This window comes from Fringilla coelebs (assembly GCF_963513975.1).
Source record: "Fringilla coelebs genome assembly, chromosome: 16".
Taxonomy (NCBI): domain Eukaryota; kingdom Metazoa; phylum Chordata; class Aves; order Passeriformes; family Fringillidae; genus Fringilla; species Fringilla coelebs.
Window position 1 is genome coordinate 7,486,263 of NC_140042.1, and position 15,929 is coordinate 7,502,191.

At 42.9% G+C, this 15,929-nt stretch overlaps 1 protein-coding gene across 1 annotated transcript; it reads right to left on the bottom strand.

The window, feature by feature from the left end:
- Window positions 1-4,138: 4,138 nt before the first annotated feature.
- Window positions 4,139-12,725, bottom strand: LOC311159834 (acyl-coenzyme A synthetase ACSM4, mitochondrial-like; the record flags this gene model as incomplete). The annotated part of the gene is made up of 13 exons (XM_084216195.1): window positions 4,139-4,500; window positions 5,135-5,254; window positions 5,886-5,985; window positions 6,084-6,211; window positions 6,889-6,990; window positions 7,107-7,187; window positions 7,503-7,626; window positions 8,585-8,664; window positions 9,220-9,376; window positions 9,927-10,070; window positions 10,897-11,104; window positions 11,548-11,758; window positions 12,525-12,725. The coding sequence occupies 13 exons, from the start codon at window positions 12,723-12,725 to the stop codon at window positions 4,414-4,416; spliced, it is 1,743 nt and encodes a 580-aa protein (XP_084072321.1). The 3' UTR covers window positions 4,139-4,413.
- Between the last annotated feature and the right edge of the window lie 3,204 nt (window positions 12,726-15,929).

Here is a 15,929-nt window from a genome sequence, read left to right on the forward strand (position 1 = left end):
CCCCGGCCAAGTGGAACTGGGGGTCGCAGCAAATTAAAACTACACTAACTGGCACCCGAACAGGGACCTCATATTGAGGGATCTTCTTCTGTTTGTTTTCGCTGGGTTTTGCCAATCATAAGGACCTTTTATTTTCTCTGCTGTGGATCAAATCGGCAGGCCTGACACGGTTACAAGCAACCCTCAGAGTCAGATCTTTTGGATGCCTGCCAGGAAAAGCAGGTAAACGGAGAAAAGAGACACTTATTCCTGCTGCTCCTACCCCAACCAAGTGGGCATACCCCATCTAATCCCGATTATTATGGGAATAAGACTGTCAGGACTAGACAGGGACATATACAATAACTTTAAATTTTTCTTAGCAGTCCACAGAAAAAAGGCCCAAAATCGCGAGTTTAAAAAAAACCCTAAAATGGGTGTTTCAGAACTTTCCAGTGACCGTAGCCAGTAGCGCCGCGCCAGGCTCCGTCACGGCCTGGGCCCCACACTCGCCTGCCCGCTGGGCACTGCCCGGCCCGGCCGCTTCTGCCTCGCCAGCTGCAGCCCGGCTCGGCCCCGCACGGCGCTGCGGAGCACGGCACGGCTGTGGAACCGTCTCTGCGGGAATTTGGAATTTTGTGGGTGTCACGCTTTATGACCTAGCTACCAGGAGACCCTCTCGTGGTGTGTCTGCTGCCTGCTTTCCGGGGGATTCTCAAACGCTCAAAGCCAAAGAGCACCGACGGCGGGGGCTCGGCCCCTCCCTGGCCCTGCTGGTGTGGCAGGAATGCGGGGTGTCCGGGGCCGCTCTGCGGTGCAGGACCCCTTCCCAAACCGAGACTGCTTTTAACCACTCTCTCCCTGGGGAGGAAACTCGAGGGCAGAACCTGTCCCAGACGCAGGAAACAGCGCAAATTGTAACCCCTGCCCCTTCGTGTTCCTTCCCCTGTCCTCCTGCAGACTGCCCCAGAATGGAACTTGACACAAGTTACTCAGCTACCTTGTATCCCCTTCTGCCTCCTCTGTTTAGGATCCCTCTCAGATACCCCTCACCTTACCTGCTCCTTCACCACCCCACCCTCTCTCCTGTGCACCTGAATATCCTGTTATATTACCTGCCAACCACCCTCCTAACGCCTATACCAGCACAGGCACCAGCCTGCCTCAACGTTCCCCCTTCAACTCCACCCCCACCACTCCTGACTACAACTCCCAGCAAGCCCTGGGCCACGCGCCTCCTGGGGAGCCAGAGCCACGCCCACCACGCTCCCGGAAGCGCTGCTCTGCAACATGGCCGTGCCCAGGTGCCCATGCTGGTGCCCACAGCAGAGCACAAGCTCTGTCTTTACCTTTTCAGCAGTAACAACACTGTGCTGGCATCCTCCTCCCTCCTCAGAAGAAAACCTAATCCCTTCTAGAGCCAATGGTTCCACTGACCCATGGCAGAAGAACTAGATGAGTATGGTAAAGAACAGAAGGGGAAGGGCTGGTCCTAAATGGGAACCTCTAGCCTACAGGGAAATACAGACTATGTAAGGCTGCCAAAAACTATGGCAAGGCTTCTCCTGTCTTGAGCAGTCTAATGCAAGCTGCTTTCACTGCATGTCTTTTAACCCCTCATGACTTAAAGCATGTGATGACTGTGCTGCTGTCTCCAGCTGAATTGACCCTGGGGGAAAGGGCATGGAAGAGATTGTTAAATCAATTGTTGCTTGTTAAATCAATTGTTGCTTTACTGTGCTGAAGACCAGGCACAGGCAATGCTAACACTAGAACACTCAGTTGGGGAAGAAGCACATACCCAGCCCCGTGATTAGGCTGCAAACCTCCCAAAGCCAGTGCTTGATGGTACTAAAAATGCAGCAAGGAAAGCATTCATGCAAATGCCTGATGGCAACACGTGCTCCAGACTTTGTAGATATAAAGCAAAAGCCCAGTAAACCATGAATAAAGCTAAAATTTTGGCTCCCCTTTGCCAGAATCATCCACAAGCAATTGTTTATCATTATATGGATAATATAATTAGTGCAGCTGGAAGTGATCCATCTTTAGATGCAACCTTAAAGCCATCATTACAGCCATCCAACAAGCAGGACTGACCACTGCAGAGGAAAAGATACAACAAACATTACTCTAGAAATATTTGGGACTTAAAATTCTCTCTGAGACTGTTACAAACTATTAATTGGGTTAAGCCTTTGCTAAAAAGATCATTAATGAAGATTTAGTCCTGTTGTTTGTTTTGTAACATGCCTTTTAAATTTAGTACCTGATTTTGCTTATTTTACAGGTATCGTTGAGGGAGATGAAAATTCATTCCTAGAGACAGTTACTAATGAGAAGTTAATGATCACTCCTTGCTTAAAACTTTAATTTTTATTCTTTCTCAGAAACAGCATCCCTATTTTGTCATGCATGTACAATCTCATTCTTCTTTGCCAAGATTCCTAACAGAAGGTAATAAACAAACTAACACCCCTGCAGTAACACAGGTTGTCACTACATGCCCTGACTGCCAAAAATATTCTCTGCTTCTATTGGGGCAGGAGTAAATCCTAGAGAGTTTCACAGTTTACAAATTTGGCAAAGCAATGTGACCCATTATGAGTCTTTTGGTTGCTTTAAATGTATACATGTTTCCATAGACAGATTCTCAGGAGCAGTCTTTGCCTCTGCTCACATAGGTGAAACAGCAAAAGTTGCTATTAAACATCTCCTACAAGCATTTTCAACTCTAGGAATCCCACAAGAAATAAAAATAGATCATAGGCCTGCTTATATCTTTTACCCCTTGTCCCATGTCTTCATTTGTTGTTGTTTATTCTCACATCTTTGATGCACAGATGTCAGCATTGGTCACATTTTATTGCTCAAGAAAAGTTACTTATTTAACATTAGAACTATTGCCTTACTCCTTAGTAGAACCTTATACAGTGATAGTTAATCTGCCCATCAGGCAAATGAGTTCAAATACCCAGAGCTTAACACAACTCAATCTTTTCAGTGGTGTCTGCCAACATAAACAATCTGGATGCAGATTTCCCCCCCACAAAGAGATATTTTGTCAAAAGCAGCAGAAATTCGTGGTGTTCTCCACAATCCTTGGACATTGTGGCAGAGAAACACTAACCACTTGTAAACAATCCTTAATGACTTAGGAAGATGTTTCTCCTTTCTCAGTCTGCTCTAATTCTCTGATTTAGCTGTAACTTGCATATCTCAGAGCATTACAATGACAAAATCTACACAATAGCCTATGAGACAAAGAGGAGGGATATTAAATTTAGGAATATTTAGGGAAATGATATTCGAGACTGACAAGATGAAACACATTTGGAGTTTGGGATTCCCAAGTGCTCTACAAAAATGTCCACCAAGAAGACTGTGAGAACCTTCAAGTTTTTAGCACTTTCTCATCTGCAAATGTAGAGGTGGAAATGAAGACAGGAAACTGAGGAAAAGACCCAGTAATGGCAAAGTTCTCAGAATAAGTGAGACTCAAAAATGATTATTCTGATTTATTACCATTTGCTTTTCTCAGCGATCATCAACACGAAGAGTGCAGATAAATAATATTTTCCTCACCTTTCTGCTGTGGACAGGAGAGATCAGGAGCTGCAGGGGGAGATTCTCTTCATTCCTTTCACTCACCTGTTAGGACATGTTTCCCATCTGAGGCACTGTAAGGATCAGCTGTTCCCTGGAGATGTGAAACCTGGAAACTCCTTCATAAAGCTTTTGGAGTGAAACTCTTCTGACTTTATTGCTCACCTCTTCTGGAGTAACAAGAAGAGAATGTGGCACAAAACAGACCAAGCAGCAGAACTCTTCCTGTGGAGTAACTTTTTTCTTGTAATCATTTACACCAGTGTTAATTATGCATAATTTGCACCTTAACCTAACGCACTTTTCCCTCCAGTTTAACCATTTAAGTACATCACAAATTCATCATGATGAAGAGAAGCATTAAAAAGAAATTTTTTTTCTTTCCCCTCTGAAAGAATCTGAGAATGTTACAGTGGTAGGTTTTGGATGTTAATTAATTGCTGATACCCACCTCAGGACAAACATATCCTATTAATTTCTCATTTATTTGTAATTTTCAAAGCCTTGCAGTTTCACCCATTTTTTTAAGGAAGATGTTTATACAAACTGGTAAAAAAAATTAGACCTCTGTATGCACCTGAGTCTTTCTCCCATTCCACACTTTGAATCACTTGCACTTCCTTCCTTCTGGAAATCTGTAGGTTGATGGCAGAAGTGGTTCCAATGCCACATATCCTCAAGAATGTTTTCTCCTTTTTCTTCCAGTTTGTTTTTCCTGATGGTCTTGTTCTGCTCGGGGTCATGACAACCTTCTCTGTGTCTTGTGTTATGGCTGGTACACATGATGGAGAATTTCCCTCCTCGTTTTCCAGATCACTCTTGCTCTTTTTATACCTTTGCCCACTCTCTGTTCTTTAGAACATTTCTCTGGATTTTCCCAGTAGCTGTCTTTGGCAGCTCCTGAACAAACTCCACCTGAAAGACAAAACTGCTCCCTGTAGCCAAAGAACTTGTAGGTGATTTCCCAGGTGCAACAAAAGATTGTGAAAACACTTTTAACATGGGATAGCTGGGGATGAGCAGATGGGAAGCTGCACAACCAGGGCTGGAATGGTGAATTCCTTACTACACCTGGTAGCTGCTGCACAGACAGTACTGGCAGGGAGCTGTACCACGATCTCTAGGAGCTGAGTGCTTCAGCACAGGGAGTTACTGGTGTCTTTCCTGGTGAGAAGAGGTGGATTCCAACCCACTGATGCTAGCAGGAACTTTTGTTTTGATTAAGCTATCTATAGAGGAGAGCTCATGTAGTACTGGTTAGAATAGAATGCCTTGCCCATCTGAGCTGCTGTGAAAACCCCAGTACTCCATGAAAGAAAGAATGGGTCTTCATGAAGTAAAATTTCATGACCATTGCCTCCCCCTGGGTCCATTCTAGCACACACAGCCAACCCAAGGCTACAGCTGCAGCTGATCCTGTCACCTACTTTTATTTTATCTAACTCTGGTTGGAGTGTTTGTCAGAAAAGTGTTGAAAAAGAGCTGAGGCAGGACAAAATGCTCAGTTTCTGGTACAATGAGAGAACCTGTCTTTTTGGGCTGTACTTACCTTCCTTGGATACTTGTATGGTGCAGTCACCTTCTTGACATGTTGTTGAAGCTCATGAATTAATTTTTCTGGATCATGTGATTCATAAGCAGGAGCTAAAACAACGAATGCTTTGACCACCTGTGCCACGAAAATGAAGGGGTTCTGTTAACTTCCAGAGGTGGCAATAAGGGAATACATTTGTTGTGAAAAGTGAATGTCAAAATTCAGAATGCCAAATCCTTTTCTTTAATTTCCCTTTTCATTAGCTGTTTGTTATCAACTGCTGTGCTATGAAGGACCTATTCTGGAGCAAAGAATGTTTTGCTATTTTCCACTTTTTTTCTAACTTTATACATTATCAAACTTTCAAAAAGTTCTAGTCCAGAAAATAAAGAGAGATTAAAATCGTGCCCCAGTTGCTACAGAAATGTTGCAAAGTTGGAAAAATATAAAGCAAAGATTCAACACTCTAGATATCCTTGCCACCATACGCTTAGTGGTAAATGAGAAATAATCAAAATTTCATTGCTTAGACAAAAAAAATCACATGATTAGTCTGAAAAGCAAAATTTCTTCCCCACATAAAACCCTGCAAAGAAATAAATCTAAAATTGTAAGATCTGTCAAGGTATGGATTTTAAAAATGTTTATGCCGACATAATTTCAAAAGTCTTCAACACTGAATTCCAGGGAAGCCTAGTACATAAAAGGAAGTTGATACTTAATAGAAAGAGTGTTTCTTTTACATTTTTTCCCTATTTTGTTTTACCTCCCCTCGCTCTGGGTCAGGACTGCTGACAGCAGCCGCCTCCACGACTGCCGGGTGCTCGATCAATGCACTCTCCACTTCAAAGGGGCCAATGCGGTACCTGGGGAGCACAGAGACAGCTCAGCCCACAGCAGGGACCAGTCCTTTGGGCTCTCCAGGCTGCATTTCATCAGGCAAATCTAACAGGAAATGCCTTACCCAGCAGAGTTAATGATATCATCAGCTCTTCCGACAAACCAGATATATCCCTCTTCATCCATAACGCCTCTGTCGCCGGTGAGATAAAAATCTCCTCGCACAGAGGCAGCGGTTTTCTCTGGGTTATCCTGGCAACAATCAAACATTTCCAGAAAAGTTTCTTATTGTTAGTGAATTGTAATGCATTTCCTTAGCAATGATGCTGAAAATGAACAAAAAATTACTCAAAATTAGTGTGCTCACTACTGCTTTATATTTTCACTGAGGTGTCACCAACTCAGAGCCATGTGATCATCTACATGTGAGGGGTTTGTGCTGTAGCTTGTGTTTGTGCTGTTGATCTTGTGCACGTTGTGTGTGACAGGCATCTGAACAAAGGTTTCTCTGACTGCAGTGCCTGATGGAATGGGGGTACCTCTGACAGTGGTATGAAGGAATAAAAAACCGGTGCCTTGGAAAGCCTCCTGGAGCTTCTCATGTATAAGAGTAGAATTTATGGGCTATTCTTCAATAATGTTTAAACAAAGATAGGAATGGGATAGAGGGAAAAGAGTGATGCTCTGAACCTGAAGTGCATGGCACATATCTGGAACAAGGTATCCCCTGGTTCATGTTGCACTTTGAAGCTACACTCTGTCAGTCAGTCAGTCTGTTCCTGAAACTATGCCCTGATCAGGCTCAAAGTCCTCAAGTAACCCAGTGAGACTTTCTGAGGCTCCTGCATGGAATTCTGCTCCTGGCAGACCTTTGCCCTGGGTCTCTCCTGAGTCCCTCAGCAGACACAGACACAGCCAGTCAGGCTCACCAAGTACTCCTTGAACAGACAGAAGGGCCGTGTGGGCTTCACTCGGACAGCAATGGTGCCCTCTTCTCCTTGAGGCACAACAGCCCCCTTCTCATCTACAATCTGCAGAAAGGACAGACACAGATCAGCTCAGAGGAACATCTGCTGCAGCTCAGGGCAGGGCACAGAAGGGACACAGGCAGCACTGCCTTACTGCTCTACCCACAACTGACTCATACCTGCACATCATAAGGGGGAACAGCTTTTCCCAAAGAACCAGGTTTAATTTTCATTCCTTTCATATTGGCACAGATTGTCACCTGCAGAATAGATTTTCAAAAGATTTTTTAAAATTGTTGTAACGTCTTGTAAATTTTATTATTGTTTGCATTAGCCAGGACTCCTCTTTGTTGTGACAGGCGCTGAATGGGGACCAAAGCACTGTGGTTCTTAAGAACATCAGAGTCTGGGATGTGAGCTGTTTTTCATTATAATATTTTTCATTATAATATTTTTCATTTAAAACTCACACAGGACAAATTGATACCCAGAGCAAATAATCTATTTTAGTTTTCTTTTGAAGTAAAGATGGTGAAGGGTTTTACTACCACTAATAACATTTATTGCAAACATACTGTTTCGGTCTGGCCATATCCTTCATGGATATCCACCCCTGTCTGGATTTTCCACTTCGCCAACACTTCAGGATTCAGTGCTTCCCCTCCAGTTACACAGTGCTTCAGACTTGGGAACTTGTAGCTTGAGAGGAACGGCAAACGAAATAATTTTCTTAACTCTTGCAAAGAACAGTAAATAGACTTAAGCAAACAGCCTCCCTCAGCTTTCCAAGGAAGTAGACCTAAAACTTCACAAGCTGCTTTGGAAATGACAATCATCATCGTGGTATGCACACCTTGACTAGAATCCTAGTCTGCTTGAGTTGCCACTGAAGATGATGTGGTTTATCTCTGTGGCAATAGGAGTGGGTTTTTCTGCTGGAAAATGCATGAACAAAAGTGTTTCCTTGGGAGAGCTGACATAAACTGAGGAATCTGAACAAGCACATCAGATGTGTGTGGAAAGCTCAGTTATGTGCCAACCTCTAAGATCAGATATAACATAGAGAATTTTCTAGAGCAGAAGGAAGGATGAATAGATGCACAGAGCCTGAGCTCTCTGCTAAAGCTGGGTTGGCTTTTGGCGGGATGAAAGACCTATGTGACAAGAATGAGTACCTTACAAAGATGTGAAAACTCCTTGCAAACCACTTCTCACAAGCTGGGCATTTTACAGAGTAACAAACCAGGAAGAACAGCTGCCAAATAACTCTCAGCATGTGGAACTCCTCTAACTGCTCCCTTCATTCTCAAACATACAAGAACAACTCCATGGTGCACCAGTAACTCCCTGATCCAATGCTGCCTAAAACATTGCCTTAAATTGAGATGTGAAGCCTAAGTTCAGAGGAAGTGACAGCTTAAAAAAATCTCCTTTTTTTCCTCTGTGCTGTCTATTCAAAAGCCCAGTCCTGAAGCCCAGGTAGCCTATGGTGTGCTAATTCTTCTCACATTTGAAAACAGAGAGTGTTCTTTACTGAGAGCAAGCTTTGCTAATTAGGTTTCCTTGAACTGAAAAAGAGAATTAAGGAGCCTAAGGAACTAAGCATGCAGAGCTGTCCCAGCATTATTCCCCAGCCTCCCTCCCCTCCCTGCTGTACCTGCTCACATCATGTTTGACCAGCATGAGGAAGGCAGTGGGAGCCGTGCAGAAGGTGGTGATGGGATATTTTGAGAGAGTCTAAAAAAAAGGAAGTTATGGTGCTGAAAAGAAAGTGTAATGCTGGGTCTGACCTTGTGAATGTGCAGGTAATTAACAAAATAGGCCAATTTTGAGGGGCATCTATCAGCTGATTGGTTTAAAGTCCCTTAAGGGAGGGATAAGCACTCTGGCAACTCACTGAAAATTCAGGAAAACAGAGCCTTAATTCAGGTTTATGCCATATTCTGAATACTGGCCCATCCTCAGCCTGTCCCCACGGCAGCTGGAAGTCCATACCTGAAGTAAGGTTTAGATTCAATATTGTGCAATACAGCAGTGATCCCAAGTTCTTTATATTCTTCATCTTTATCCAATTGTCCTCTACACTTGAACCATGACACATGGCCTAACCAGGAGGGAAAACACTTGTTCCTTGAGCTTAGTGTACACCAAATGGAGGGATGATTCCTTGGGATGTGGGAAGTATGATCCCTTCTGCTACTAAGCAATGGCATCCATGGACAGGAGCTCAGTTTGTTTCCTTCACTTTTGTAAAATGGAAATAAATACCACAGTATAAAATGTTATGCTTACCTCTGCAATAACTTCTGGTTTAAATTGTGGCATGTTGTGTACAAAGACACAGGATCCACAGATCCATGGTGCAAAAACACTGCTCCAAGCTGCTTTTACCCAGCCAGTATCAGAGGTATTCCACATTATATCTGAAGGAGTCAATTTCAACCAATGCCTGATGAAAAAGCAGAGATGAAATAAATGCTGCAGAGAATGTGAGAGACTCAGGCCCAGGTCACAGCAGGAGGCTTCCATTAGAAGATGTGGTGTCAGTAAGTGGGGCTCTGTAGAAAGTTTGAGAGAGTTGAAGAGTCTTAAATATTCTCTGATTTCCCTTCCTTCCCTCCTGCTTAATACTTTGAGCATTTATTTTTCTTGTGAGCAGCGCAAAACATCTTTGTCTTGAGTTGCAGAATCTGGATCTAGAGCAGAACCCAAATAGATCATCTGGAATATGCTTTCCCTACCTGGTGCAGTTGAGACATCAGCTAAGTCACAGCTCATTTCTCCAGGAAACTAAACAAGTTACTTCTCTGGACCCTTGATCACCAGCTTCCAATTCAGAATGCTTTGGAAAAGGTATCCTTTAACTTTCAAGATGAGGAAGATGCAAGATCCTACAGTCATGAAATGCCTGCATTTACTGGAATGTTATGTTCTCATGTTCAGTTTAATACTGATCACAGCACTTAATCAGGACCCTGGGGGGAGCTGCAAGATAATACCTGCCACTGATTGCAAATCCAATGCCATAACTGCTGTGGGAGTGCAGCACCATTTTTGGGAAGCCCGTAGTTCCACTGGTAAAATAGATCAGCATTGGGTCTTGACTCCTTGTCTTGACACACTGATGGTCAGCAGATGCAACCCTTCAGAAGAAATTATATATTCCAGTCACTACATGCAGTTTTCCACCAGGGCAACAGCATTTTTATAGTTTAGGAGTTCAACAGGAAAATTGCCCCAAAGTGAACGATCTCAATAAATAAGTGGTAATGCAGGTAGGAACAGTTGGAGAATACAGTTTGCTTGTAAGGACTCTGCCCTGTATGCCAGAACATTCAAGATATGAGTACCTACAGAATATTTCAGTGACTTTGTCTGCAACTGTTTTTGCAAGGGCACTCCAGGAGCTGATTATGGAACAGCAGCCAGGAATCAGTGTCTGGCTCACACACAGAAAAATCAACCCCCAACTTGAAATTGATAACCAAGGTTATTGTGCCAAGTACGTTGATCTTATTACAAATTGTAGATCATTAATGTTCAAGAGACTGATGGACAATTCAGATCCTCTGAGCTACCAGGATAATATAGGGAGGAAAGAACTGAGCACCAAGAGCTGGCAATGGGTATTTTCCCATTTAATCAAGATCCATTAGAATGGGCTCCGGCAGACAAGCTCATAACAATTGTTTAGAACTCTGTGTGCTTTTCTGGTGATCACAGTAAAAGCAGGGAGCTTCTAAAAACTGGCAGGATGCTAAGTGAAGCTGAAGGAGATGAACTAAGCTCCCAAAACCCAGACTGGATGAACCTCTACCAGTGTAGTCACAAAACAGGGAGCTGACAGAGGGATGCAAAAATGTAACGTATTTGTATTTTGAGAATCACCCCCCCAATTCAGCAATGTGACCTGACTGATACAGCTCCCTTCACCTCAAAGAACAGGAAAGAAAAGAGCTGGATACTCACGCAAGGAGTTCTTTGAAGTTCAGCCACCCATCCCTGCTCCCTTGAGCTACAATGAGTTTACTTTTCAGGAGCTGGCTGCCAGAGAGGACAGATTCCACTGCAGGAGCCAGCGTGTCATTGGTGACAATGCACTTGGCCTTTGAAGCCTGGAGTCGATATAAGATGTCCTTGGCTGTTAATTGGGATGTTCCTGGAATAAGAACAATTCCTGGAAAAAAGCAAGAAGCAATTGAGGAAACTCAGCATTTCCCAGAAATACTCGATTATGTCTCTCTGTGTATGCTGATTTTATCCATCATGGATGTTTATCAGTTTAAAAGCAGAGGAAAATAGATCTATTGAATTATTAATGGCAGCAATTATATAAGTTCTTCCATTATAAATTCAGCTCCCTTCCAATGTATATGGTCAATTCTGGCCTTTGGTTGCAGCCATTCAGCCCTCACTGGCTGAACTGACTGATTTTGACTGGACCATATCTGGCCCTGTGCTTCCTGTGTGGGTGCTGCCAATTGTCCTTCTAGGCAAAAGAGCAGTTGTAGAGGTCCCACTGAATATTCCTGTTTGCATTTTCTTCACCCTGATCTAACAGATGGTCTGTAGGCTCTATTTGCTTTCTGTCTGCACCCACCAAGTCCGTGAGTCACTCACCTGCTCGCATGCAGGCCACATTCAGGAGCCACCACTCAGGAATACGAGGCAGAATGGCTACAATTCTGTCTCCTCTCTGCAAACCACAGGCCTCAGAAAGGACGTTGGCTGTCTTCCTGGAGAGAGAGCCCAGCTCCTCAAAGCTCCACTTGACCTCCTCTCCCTTGCTACTGACCCACCAAAAAGCTGGGTTTGCTGATCTTTTTCCATCCTTCAACACATGAGAAGACATTAAAATAAGACAAACTTAAAGAGGTTTCACTTCAATCTAAATCATCCTTGGCAACTCCTCTCTTGGAGTGACACCCATCTTCCTGACAAACAAAATGGTGCCAGTACTATCCAGCACCCATTAATAAAATTGTATAATTCAAGATTTGTTTCACCGTGTCCTGGTTTTGACTGGGATAGAGTAAGCACTGCTTAGGAACAACTAAGTCAAGGACTTTCCAGTTTTTCACACTCTGCCAACAAGTTGGTGCATGAAAATCTGGGATAGATCACAGACAAGACAGCTGACCTGAATGTCCAAGGGGATATTCCAACCTCAGGAGGTCCTGCTCAGTTGATACCCTGGTGGAAAGTTGGTCAAGAGGTGCCAGTCAGTGTTTGGGGACAGGCCAGGTGTTGATCAGAGGGCAGTGGGCAATTGTGTTGGGCATCATTCATCTTTTCTGGGTTTTCTTTGTCCCTCTCTCTTTTTTTTGTTATCTCCCTTTTCATCACTACTATTTCTACCAATACTTCTACAATAGTGATAATTATTATTAATATTCTTTTTATTACTATATTTTATTTAAATTCTTAAAATTTGTTTGTTCCTCAACCCATGGGTTTTTACCTTTTTTTTCCTCCTGTTTCTCCTCCCCATCCCACTGGAAGTGTGTGTGTGTGAGATCCAGGGGCTCTGTGGTTCTTAGTTGACAGCTGAGGTTAAACTACAATTCAATGTCTATAAAATAAAAGACGAATACTACCTTTTCCAGTCGTGCCCACTCATCTAAGACATCACTTGCAAAGTTGAAATATTCTGGAACTTCTTTTTTACACTGGTTTATAGATTCATAATGGGAAATAATCTGAGATGTAAGAAGCCGGTTGTTCCCATGGAATGTTCTGGAAGGTGACCTGAGAATCCATAAACACTGAGGAATCCAGGATTTAAAAAATGTTCTCATGATAAATGATGTTTTATCAGATGGTGAGGGGGAAGGAATCAGGTGTACACCCGAGGAATCAGTCACCTGGAATGAAAGAAAAGACATTTAAAACCAGACAGTTATTGGAGGCTGTCTAGTTTCTGATGCTGGATGAACTAATGCAAAGCAGCTTGAATAAAGAGGTTGTTTGAACACATCCATGTCTTCCCTATTATTTTTCTTTTCTTGTAAAGGGATTGTGCACTGCTTTTCATTAGAATATTTGTCCTCTATTTTGTCAGCTGATGAACGACCTTCATATCTCATCTCTAAAATTTCACTTGCCAGTCCTTTTATCAATATCAATGTCTGGATTCCAGTAAATTTTATGTTACTTTGCCTGCTTACAGAAATAAAATACCACTACTTTTGAAATGTTTTTGGAGACGATCACCTTGACTTAAAACTGTCTCTGTAATTATGTTATGCCCCAAACCTGCACTAGATGGCGAGTCACACTGAATTTATGCACCAATAAAACTGATGAATCTCTGATTTATTTTCTTATGAGTTCTGTTTTCTTTCAGGGCATGGAATAAACACAAAGTAGACAGTAGGTGGGCAAAGGTGAAGTGCCAAAGACTTCCATTTGCTTTGCACTTCAGCTGAAGTGTGCAGCTTGGGAAACGATCCATGTTGTAAAATAAACTTGCAAAGAAAGTGCCAATAGTCTTTCCTACACAACATACAGGTACATGTGGAAGAGACAGAATGGCTAATGCCACAAGCATTTAAAGCACAACCCTGAAAGTCAAGAAAACTGGATTTTCACTCACAGGAGCTGAATCTTCAGATAAACTAGTTTTGAGTGTAATTAAGTCCTCAAGGGTGTACCCATATATCTAAGGGAATTTTTCCCCAATTCTATGAAATCAGCTTTGTTTTTAAACTTTTTTATGCCGTGATGTTGTCCTTATTTAACAGCCAGCAGTACATCCCTGTCTCCCAGGGATTCTATGCACTTACTTTCACCTTTGCATTATTTATTGCAAGCGTAGGTGTAGTGAGAGCTTCCAGTGCTCAATGCCAATAAATCACAGCAACTGGAATCACTCTGAGATCTCTGCATTTGTGAGGCAAACGAGAAACTGAGACAGGAGGTGCCCGTCAGGCAGGTCTCAATGGCTCTTGGCCACATATTCAACAGGGTGTCAGTGGTAACTAAGCAGAAGGCTCTAGAATATTATTGATCCTGAATCCAGTGTTTCCTGCTGACTGGACTGTGACTTCTGCAGAGAGCAGGTTTTCCACATTTCTCAAACTAAGCACAAAAAGAAAGCCAAAGCTAGCTAGCACTGATGAAGAAATGCACAGAATGTGATCTTATCTGCTCTGTGTCTAAAAGAAAACATTGCTCTCCACCAGTTCAGTTCCACTAAATCTCACTCCTTTCCTCATTGCAAATCTGTCCTGGCAGGATGGACTGTTGTATGATTCTCCTTTTTCTGCAGTTTCCTCTCAGGACACGGAGGTTAGAAACCCTCTCCATGGTGGAGCCTATTTCCTGGGAGGAGGTTTCTAGGAGGGATTTAAGTTGGGGGCTATTTGTTTTAGTGGCAGACAGGGGAAAAACAGCTCTCTCAGCAAATGGTTTTGTCATCCTACTGTTGTTCTGGGAGCCTTATAATATTATAAAATAATATTAGGCTGCGTTCTGAGCTTAAGCACTGCCTGCCCAGCTCAAAGAGGCATTGTTAGTTTTAACCTGCAATTCTGAGAGAGGCTTTTTAACCTTACTAGTATGTTGCTTGAAAAGGAGCAGTTATGAAGAGAAAGAGACCACAAAGTCAACTGGGAGACTCTTATCTTTTTGCTTCTTTTTCTCCTTTAGTACCTGATTGCTGAATCTGTGTTTATGTGTGATCTTATCTCACAAGCAGCCTGAACACACAGCTCCTGATTTCATTAGGCACACTCTGCCCGTGCTAATGGAACACATCTCAAGGTGCATTACAGCACAAAACTTTTGAGCCTGATGGAAAAGAGTTTGCTGGAAACCCAGCCCCACTCACAGCAGGCATGAAAACAGAATAAATTGCAGCAATTTGCCCCCTAAGATCCTTCATCCACATGAAATGGAGGCTACCACATCAACCCCCATTATGAACATTCCTTCTTTTTAGTGGTGCCCTCCCAAATAAAAAGTCTGCTAAAGGCACAAGGTGCAAACAATCACTTGCTACTCCTCAAGAAGAAGAAAGAGTCATTATTGAAGGAATTTCTTCTTGATTCTACTAATCCAGACCCACCTGTTGTCAAGTCAGCTCTGTCCTTCATGCCGTTGAAATACTCTGTCCTTTGTGCCTGGTCTCCTCTACCAGCTACAGCTTTGGGGGTAAAGTTCACAAATTTCATCAGAGTTTAAGGGTCAAAGATATTTTCACTACAACTACGGACTGGCAGGTGTTTACAGAAATAATTCCATAGTTAATTGAAGGAATTCCAGAATCTCAACTATTTCTGTAAGACATTTTTTAAAATGTTCTGAAAGGGCTGTCTAGGGAGGCCTCATAGTTCACATGCATAGCTGATAGCAATCCTAAGGATTAATTGGTAGATTTAGCCCCTTCCATTTATTGCACAGAAAAATGTGTTACTACTGAAAACCAACACCACAATCTTCTGGTTTAACCCATAAAGTATTATCTTACTTGAGCTACAACTTGGCACTTAAGTACAGAAGGGAGCCTCACAGACAAGACATCCAAGAGTTACAGACATTAAAGTTACCTGTGCAAAGAAATGAGAGTTTTCCCTGACTTCAGCACCCTCTCAGTCCCACAATTAGTAGATCAATAAATGCAAGAGACAAGCAAACATTAGACAGAGGAGCAGCCCTCAAATAGTCTCAGGTACCTGACCTGCTGCTTTGTCTGCAGCCCTGACAAGAGAAGGTGTCTAATTACAGCAGCACACTTGGAACCCACTGGTGCTTCTGTAGGCAAGTGTTTCCTCCTGTGCTCTCTCACCTTCTCCTGGGGTTGTTTATTTTCAGACACAGAAAACCCAACTTCCCCATACTTCTTCCCAACTTCCCCAACCACTACTAAAGATGAGGAAGTACTTAATTAATTTAATCTTCCCATGGAAAGGTGCAGTTGGCTCCACTGGTGGTAAACTTATGAACCTTATCAGCCTTTTGGTTTGGCTGATACAGCTGCAAACATTTGAGCAGCAGACCCT